Here is a 9,608-nt window from a genome sequence, read left to right as displayed (position 1 = left end):
TTGGAGTGTGGAGTATTTTTTCTTTTCCCAATTATGTTTGTAATTTGCTTTCATTCTCTCTTTGGAATAGGCAGCGCTGTTTTATACTAGTATCAGGTTACAAACACCCCAGGAGGAGTCATTAGCTCTAACAGGATTTCTCTCTCAGGAGTGGACAGCTAGTATTCTAATCAGAAAGACCAAAGGCAGTGGTTTCAAGTGCTTTCTCTATCTGTATCTCAGTCACATCCAGAGGTTTTGATAATCAGCAGAGTAAATGTGTGAAGTATAGTTTTGAAATTCATAGCTTGTTGATCATTATAATAGATACTAGTAGTGGCTCTCAGTGGCAAAACTAGAGGTATTCAGGATATGTGAACTTACTAAATTATTTCAGAGTAATCCTCATATTTAAGTGAAAAGGAAGTAACAATCTAGTGAAGCCTATGGCCTTTACCCTCAGGCATGGTGCCTGACACTTGATCCCAAAATGGTCTTGCTTCCTGCCATTTTGTCCAAGGATTTCTGGTTGCCTTGGCTAACTAGGTTAGGAGAGTACTATTTCTGGAATATTGTCAAGCCTGCCTTAAGTGGACCTTTAATACAGGTTACATAAACTTTTTTCTTTCTTTTTTTTTTTTTTTTTGAGATGAAGTCCCACTCTGTTGCCAGGCTGGAGTGCAGTGGTGCGATCTCAGCTCACTGCAACCTCTGCCTCCCAGATTCAAGCAATTCTCCTGCCTCAGCCTCCCGAGTAGCTGGGACTACAGGTGCCTGCGACCACATCCAGCTAATTTTTGTATTTTTAGTAGTGATGGGGTTTCACCATGTTGGCCAGGATGGTCTTGATCTTTTGACTTCGTGATCCTCCCACTGCAGCCTCCCAAAGTGCCTGGGATTACAGGTGTGAGCCACCACGCCTAGCCGGTTACATAAACTTTTTTGTTTGCTTGCTAAAAAATGTTCATTGAGCTAGGTGTGGTGGCTTTCACCTGTAGTCCCAGCACATTGGGGGGCCGAGGCAGGAGGACCATTTTAGCCCAGGAGTTTTGAGACCAGTCTGGCCAACATAGCAAGACCTCATCTCTAAATTTTTTTTTTTTTTTTTTTTTTTTTTTAGCCAGGTTTGGAGTATGCATGTAGTCCCAGCTACTCCAGAAGCTAAAGCAGGAGGATTGCTTGAGCCCAGGAGTTCAAGGCTGCAGTGAGCTATGATCATGCCACTACACTACAGCCTGGCAGGAGAGTGGGACTGTGTCTCAACAAAAAATAAAAATATTTATTGAAATCTGTATGTGAGACAGCTTGATCTGGGCTTGAATTATTTTTTTCTAACTTGGTGCAGAGATTGTTGGAAAATAATCCTCATCCACCTAAAAAATGTCAGTGCTTGTTAGCTAATTCAGAAGAATTGTAAGAGCTCTGTATGTTAGCTCAGATCTGTTAGAAATGTCAAGTGTTTGATTGGATTGGGTTATCCAGATTGGTTGAATTTAGAAAGTAGCTTCTGTGGTTTTGCAGTGAGAATGCAACTTTATATTTCTAATGTGGCTTGTTAAGACTTCGGGATTTCACCAAAATAGTAAAATTTTAAAACTTTTGGGCAGGGCACAGAGGATTTTTAGGGCAGTGAAACTAATATGTATGATACTATAATGGTGGATACATGTCATTATAATTTTTCCAAACCCACAGAATGTATACCATCAAGAGTGAACCCTCATGTAAACTGTGGACTTGGGTAATAATGGTGTGTCAGTGTGGGTTCATCAGCTGTCACAAATGTACCACTCCGGTGGGAGATGTTGATAAGGGAGAAGCCAGGTATGTGTGGGGGTAGGGGGTAAATGGGAAATCTCTGTAGCTTTCCCTTAATTTTGCATGAACCTAAAACAGCTTTAAAAATGCCTTTGGGAAAAACTTTGGGGACCAACATAGGTGCCAACTTATTTTACCAGGTATAAGGATGTTAAAATTATACCATTCAGTATCACCACCATTTTATAAAACATTTTAACATCAAAACCCCAGACAATAGCAACTTTACAGTGACAATAAAGAAAAACTTTAAACATTAAAAACAACTTTCAAATGCAGGAACAGGTACACCATAAAATTTTATTTCACAGTGTTACACTTATGCTACTGTTTATTGATACAGGTTTGTCAGTTTGGACATCTTAGGATTGCAAAATAGTAACATTTTATAAATTTTGGTGCCACCCAAAATGGAGTCTACATGGCCATTTCTTTCTGTTATTCTTTTTTTTTTTTTTAAATGTCAGTCATTGTTGAAAAGCCATTTTCAACTACGTATGTGAAAATGGAAGCAACTCTTCTGAAGCTACTGTAATCAATTCAGAATATTCTGGGGAGGAACAGCAGCCTCATCTCCAGACAGGGCTAAAATGAACAATGACAGGCCAAGTGACCAGTTAATAAGCACCGCAGAGAAGGGCAATGGAATATATAGCTGTTTTCAGCCAGGGCTGCAATGTGGGACCTTGATCCTGAGTGCCAACCCTAAAGCATCCTGGGAGTTAGTCGGCAACTGCCAGGAGAAGGCCTACCAGTCAGTGGACAAGCCTTTGGCTTAGTTGGTATATGTGTGCTTCTGCCACAGCAGAACACAACTCACTATACCTTAGGTACTGGTTGATTCTTAAATTTTACAGGCTGAACAAATGACTGAAATAATTTCCTGAATGAAGACCCAAAATGTGGTTCTATAAGCACTGAGTGCATTGATACAGATATTGATAGTGATACACTTGGATCCCCAAAGACACAGGGTCTTTGAGCTGTATTATTATTATTATTATTATTATTTAGACGGAGTTTTGCTCTTGTCGCCCAGTCTGGAGTGCAATGGCACAATCCTGGCTCACTGCAACTTCCACCTCCCGGGTTCAAGTGATTCTCCTGCCTCAGCCTCCCAAGTAGCTGGGATTACAGACACCCATGATCACACCCAGCTAATTTTTGTATTTTTAGCAGAGACGGGGTTTCGCCATGTTGGTCAGGCTGGTCTCGAACTCCTGACCTCAGATGATCCGCCCACCTCGGCCTCCCAAAGTGCTGGGATTACAGGCTTGAGCCACCATGCCTGGCCATCCCTAGTTTCTTTATAAAGTAAATAGGTCCTTTCTAACTTATAACATGTTATGATGAGTTCAGTAAATCAGATCAGGGCAAGTGTTTCAGAAGGATCAAACTATTCCTTCCAAGGCAGTTTTGGTGACCTCAAACAGGCTGAGGCTAAAGACACTTCCAAATACAGTTGACCCTTGAACAACATGGGTTTTAACTGTATAAATCCACTTATACACAGATTTTTTTCAATAAATACATTGGAAGTTTTTTTTTTTTTTTTGGAGATTTTTGACAATCTAAAAAAACACAAACTGTTGCCTAGAAATATTTTTTAAAAATTTAAAAGGTATGTCATGAATGCATAAAATATATGTATATACTAGTCTTTTATCATGTGCTACTACAAAATATGCACAAACCTATTATAAAATGCTAAATTTTCTCAAAGTTTACACACATATACAGTACATGGTGCTATTCACAGTCCAGAGAAATGTAAACAAATGTAAAGATGCAAGGTTAAATCATAGCCGCATAAAACCAACGGGAGTACACACTGTACTGCAGTCATTTTGTAGCTGCCTTCTACTGCTGCTGCCGTGTGCTCAGGTGTTGTGAATATCCGCTCAAAACGCTGTTTGATGCTCATCATCTCTGTATGAGCAGTTCGACTCGCCAGTAAATTTCATGTGGCAGAAAAAAGTACTCTCTTGAGATTCTTAAGTATTTTTCATCGTGTTTAGTGCACCATAAACCTCAAATAATACCATGGGACCCATACGAAGTGCCACTAGTGATGCTGGAAGTGTTCCCAAGAAGTAGAAGTCATGACATTACAAGAAAAAGCTGAATTGCTTGATATGTATCAAAGATTGAGGTCTGTGGCTGTGGATGCCCTTCATTTCAGTCCAAGGATTCCTTTTGTAAACAGACTATGTAAATTTATGGAATCAATAAATACAGTATAGTAATGTAAATGTATTTCCTTATTTTCTTTCTTTTTTCTTTTTTTGAACAGGGTCTCACTTTGTCATCCAGGCTAGAGTGCAGTGGCATGATCTCAGCTTACTGCAACCTCAACCTCATGGGCTCAAGCAATCTGCCTTCCTCTGCCTCCCAAAGTGCTGGGATTACAGGCAATGAGCCACCATAGTTGGCCCCTTATCATTTTCTTAATAACCTTTGCTTTTCTCTAGTTTACTTCATTGTAAGAATATATTATGTAATATACATATAACATACAAAGTATGCATTAGTCGACTGTTTATCTCATCAGTAAGGCTCCCAGTTAACACTAGGTTATTAGCAGTTAAGGTTTGGGGGAATCCAAAATTATACAAAGATTTTTGACTGCACAGGGCATTGGCAGCCCTAACCCCTGCATTGTTAAGTGGTCAACTGTAGTATATGAAAGTGTTCACCAATAAATTACTTAGGTATTGCAGAATTTTTTTAAAAATCAGAACTGAAAGGAATAAAGTTAGAGTCAGAAAAAGGGAAATGGAAGGTAATAGAGTTCCAATGACACAAGAAACTATAACTTAAAGCATGTGTCTAAAAGATTTCTTTCCCCCAAGTCATAGATCAGGATCCTAGTTGTTTTGTGTTTTTTTTGAGATGGAGTCTCTCTCTATTGCCAGGCTGGAGTGCAGTGGTGCGATCCCAGCTCACTGCAATCTCCAACTCCCCGGTTCAAGTGATTCCCCTTCTCAGCCTCCCGAGTAGCTAGGTTTACAGGCACGTGCTAACAAGCCTAGCTAATTTTTTTTTTGTATTTTTCGTAGGGACGGGGTTTCACCATGTTGGCCAGGATGGTCTCGATCTTCTGACCTCGTGATCTGCCCACCTTGGCCTCCCAAAGTGCTAGGATTACAGGCGTGAGCCACCGTGCCTGGCCAGGATCCTAGTTTCTAATGGCTCTTGGGTATTTCACCTGAAATGCTGCTGCTAAGTGGACCTTTTTTCCCAGAGTCCTTAATAAAAAACCGTTCTGTTTTAGATCTGCCAATGCTACCAATGTTGAGAAACATTTTGTGGTCGAGAATTTTTATCATCAACAAGGTTGTCTTTATTGTTGGCTGTTGTGTATAAAGGTTTTCAATTTGATGACAGAAGACCTAGAGGAAAGGAGAAAATCATATGAGCGTTTTTCTTGGTTCTTGCCTTCCCTTCCTCCATAACTGGCCCTGCCTCCCCCAGCAGCACGTCTCATTACCTTACCTCAGCTAAAGGCTGAACTTAGCCTGAGGCAATTGTGTCACCATTTTCCACCACATGACTATACTCTCCAAATGCTGTCTCTTCTAATAGGCCTCTAAAATCTGAAGAGAGTCTCAAGTTTTCTTCCTAAAGAGCAGGGAGCTCTCGGCAAACCAAGGATAGTTGAGCTACCTGGATTGTTTAAATCCTAGGTGGAAAACTTATCTAATTTAGGGCCTTTTATATAGTTCATGATTTTCAAGTGGTTTCTTCTCACGAACACAGAGACTTAGAGCCCGAGGCCTGTGAAAGATCTCTGTTGTTTGTTTCTAGCCGTTGAGATGTCTGTCCTCTGATTTCTCATTACTGAAGGAGCTGAGCAGGACTCTGATGTATTATGATCCAAAAGACAGCTCCAGAAACACAGTTACTATTAAGTGTTCTTTAGTCACCTCCTATTTCTACCTCAAGCCTGAAAAAAGTGTGGTTTTCATAGTCCTTTTTTTTTTTTTTTTTTTTTACCTGTAAAGAATATTTGTTCTGTAGTATATGAGATACAAAATTTATGAACTTGGGGTTTTTATGCAAGTCGTATTAAAGACTGGTTCATTCTCTATTACTGGACTGTATAAAATATAGGAAGCGATCTGGCACTTTAACTTCCTTTGCAGTAAACCAGGAGATAATGAGATTCCAAACTAGCTGAAGAAATAGGCACAGATTAAGTCAGTTGCCCAGGGGTCTCATAAATTCAGAGGTGGGCAATAACTGTGAGAGGCCTGCATCTCTGCTAGGGATAGTAAGTGGGAATTGGCCTCAGGCCTACTTCTCTCACACCACAAGGTGGCAGGATTCCCCTTGCCTGAAATCTGAAAGGATAACTGATTTCCATAGTGTATATATTATCTTTGAGTTTAGGTGACTGTCAGACTGCTTGTCTATGATACTATCTTTGTTTCCAGAACCTGATAAATCTATCTTTTTCGAGATGTTAACCAGAAAAATGTTTTCCACGTAAGCTTGGTAGTAGCTTTTCAAAATATTCAGCCCCCAACTCCGTTTGCTTCATGCAACAATGGTGTCAGTAGAAGGGAATAAAGACAAAGACCAGCTTTCAGTAAAAATAAAAATAGCTGTTACTTAATACATGATTGTTATGGGGCCAGGCACTCTGCTAAGCACTTCACATATAATGCATTATCTCATTTATTCTCACAGCAACACTGAGATAGGTACTATACTTCATCCCCATTTTATAGGATTATCCATAGCTAGAAAGTGGTAGTCCTGGGTTTTGAACTCAGGCTTGCCTGTCTCCAGAACTACAGCTCTTAACCACCATAAATCAATAAGATTAATTCATAGGGATGCACTGAAGTTGTATTTCTATGATCAGATTAAATAGCTGATGAGATAGTCATAGTTCATAAAGACTTTATATCCTAAAATGGGGCCAAAATTCCTTACCAAACTGCAAAAGTATTCATGTATACCCTCAGGGCGAGCATGCACTACACCCTTTGCTTTCAACAAAACCAAATCTTAGTTTCTCTACTTCGTTCTAAAGACAGTGCAAGGTTTTATTTGCCAAAATTTAAATCACTGATCATTTCAAAAAGACTTCAGGTATGTAAAATACAATGTTTTCTGAAAAACTGATTTGCAGCCAGGTATGGTGTACTCACGCCTGTAATCCCAGCACTTTGAGAGGCTGAGGCGGGAGGATCGCTTGAGCCTAGGAATTTGAGGCTAGCCTCAGCAACATAGTGAGACCTCGTCTCTACAAATTGAAAATATAAAAATAAAAATTTAAAAAACCTGATTTGTTCCCAACATGCCAATAGGGAAGGATATATATATATATAATTTTTTTGAATTTTTAAAATTTTTTCTTAGGATACAGAGTCTTGCTCTATTACCCAGGCTGGAGAGCAGCAGCATGATCTTGGCTCACTGCAAACTCTGCCTCCCAGGTTCAAGCGATTCTCCTGCCTCAGCCTCGTGAGTAACTGGGACTACAGGCACATGCTGCCACGCCTGGCTAATTGGGGGTTTCACTGTGTTTCCCAGGCTGGTCTTGAACTCCTGAGCTCAGACAATCCACCTGCCTCAGCCTTCGAAAGTGCTAGGATTACAGGCATGAGCTACAGAACCCAGCCAAAGGTTTTGTATATTAAAAGTCCTGAGAAGCCCTTCAGAAAAGTAACCTGTGTCACTTTGTTTAAACCTGGTTTTTTTTTCCTTAATTGATTTTTGTCTTTCTGCCACAGAGCCTTTCTCCCTCCCGCAGAGAACTGATGCACATCCCTTGGAATCAGCATTTCTTGCAGCCCCCCTCAGGACATGCTGCCCTGTACAGCTGTAAACTACTTACCATTCCTCCATACCCTGCCCTCTGTCATGCTTCTGTGCCTTTGTATGTAGAGTTCCTTCTTCCAGGAATGGCTTCTGTTCTCCATCTGGATGAACTGCTACTTCTCCTTTAAGAAATGGCTCAAATGTCACCCTTTCTATGAAGTCTTTTCCGATTCTCATAGATTGTCTCTCTTTTCGTTGCACTGAGAATGCTATTCCAGAACTTAAACTTCATGTTTTCATTATTTCTTCATGTTTTCTCTTACACTAGAATGTTGTCCCCTTAAGATTAATGACCATGTTTTATTTATCTTTATTACCACCTGCAGCTCTAACTGCACCTGGCACTTAGTAGGTGCTCAACAAATGTTTGTTAAAGGAATGAATGAAGATGAAGAAATTGAGACTCAATGTTTAAGTGACTTAAGGTCTCATGGTTTTTGGGATTCACACACGAGGTGCCTTGACTCAGAGTACAGTGCTCTTTTCTCTATATCTGAACAGCAAATATGTGGTAGAAGTCCGCTATTCCCCCACCCATAGCCCAAGGTGGAAGACACTAATAAATCAAGCTCCACCAAACCCAGCCTTTTGCTCTGGAACCTGAAGCATCACTCCAGGAAGCCATTAACAGAATGGGCCCATGAGATGAAATGTATTTGCTCTGCCTGCCCTATTCCATGCTGTCCCCACCTGTCAGACCATTTCTGTGGGCATGGCAGAGTACCTGGAGACTGCAGAGCTCCCCACTGCTCTGCTAAAGACAAGGTACACTGAGCTGGCTCACTGTGGCTTAGCAGCCCTTGTTCCCCATAAAAGAGACCCTCAAGCAGTGAACTAAAGGTTTCTGAGTTTTCACTTCTCTACCTGCCCCAGTGCCTCCAGCTAGTACCAGAATCCTGATTTGGAAAAGCTGCTGCCTCTTGTTTGGCTGCCTGGCTCTGCTGGAGCAGATTGTGCTCCTCACTCAGTCATACCAAGGTTTGGCCAGATATTTTCTCCTTAATTTTGTAGATGGAGTGTTGGAATGTTTACTAATAAATAATAGGAAAAGAAGATGAATGCAGCAGCCTGGAAACAACCCAGCTTATGGAACATACATTTCATCACTAAGGTCTTGCCTAAGACTGGGTCTGGCTGATACAAAATGTACTGAAGCATATGACCTCCTTTCTTTTTCCTTGTTCACTTCTCTCTGGAGACAATCAACTCCCAAATCCCCATTTCCACCCTATTTCCCTTCTCTAGCCCCTCAGCCCAGAAGAGGCTGTTCCATTTTGTTCACAAGACCAAGAGTACTGTATGTCACTAATAGGTTAATAGGCATTGAGGCACCTTCCTTTGCTCCCCTCTTATGAGAAGAAAAGGATGGTTCTCCCTGCTCCTTCTGTTGGCTTCTACAGCTTTATACCCATCGAAAGGTATATCAAAATAACTTTTCAGTATGCAGCTGTTTCGGAGACATCTAACAGAGAGAAAGGTAAAGTTGGTAACTTCATGCTTTCATACATCCAGCAAGTTTGATGACTAGGTAGAGTTGTTAAAATAGCTAATATTTATTGAGCACTTACTGTATACCAGATCCTGTGCTAAGTGCTTTATGTGAATGATCTCATTTACTCTTTATTATGTTTCCATATTATAGATACTATTCTAATCCTCATTAGAGAAAAGTGAGGTTTAAGATACCTTACCTAATGGTACATAGTAGTAGAGCCTGGATTCAAGCACAGATATGTCTAACTTTAAATGTAGTCTATGACCTTAACTACTACATTCTTCTAACAATCAGAACTGTCCAGTAATGGAAGGAAGGGGCCATCTTGAGAGATAATGAGTAAATTCCTGATTATGGGAGGTATTTAATCAGGTACTGGACAAACAGTAATCTCAAAGGTCTTCTCTACCAATACAGCTCATGCTAATATCAGCAATGTCAGTGATGATTTTCTGTTTGCCAATATAATGCTTCTTATTAGTCA

At 40.4% G+C, this 9,608-nt stretch overlaps 1 protein-coding gene across 3 annotated transcripts in view; it reads right to left on the bottom strand.

Moving 5' to 3' along the window:
• Positions 1-5,065: 5,065 nt before the first annotated feature.
• TTC23L (tetratricopeptide repeat domain 23 like) overlaps positions 5,066-9,608 on the bottom strand; it is a 59,058-nt gene continuing 54,515 nt past the window's right edge. The window contains exons 10-11 of one of the 3 annotated variants that reach the window (XR_647898.4): positions 7,646-7,751; positions 5,066-5,189 (exon numbers count right to left, since the gene is read on the bottom strand). Coding sequence is in view for 2 of the 3 variants with exons in the window: in XM_009208248.4 (XP_009206512.4) it covers positions 7,894-7,908 (15 nt within the window). In the remaining variant the exon portion in view is untranslated. Of the gene's footprint in view, positions 5,190-7,521; positions 7,752-7,787; positions 7,909-9,608 lie in introns of those variants that run through there. The other 2 variants (XM_017959476.3, XM_009208248.4) reach the window with 2 other exon arrangements.

The sequence above is a fragment of the Papio anubis genome, chromosome 5 (assembly GCF_008728515.1).
Source record: "Papio anubis isolate 15944 chromosome 5, Panubis1.0, whole genome shotgun sequence".
Classification (NCBI taxonomy): Eukaryota; Metazoa; Chordata; class Mammalia; order Primates; family Cercopithecidae; genus Papio; species Papio anubis.
The sequence above is the reverse complement of the archived record's forward strand: the minus strand, read 5'-3'. Positions and strand labels throughout refer to the sequence as shown.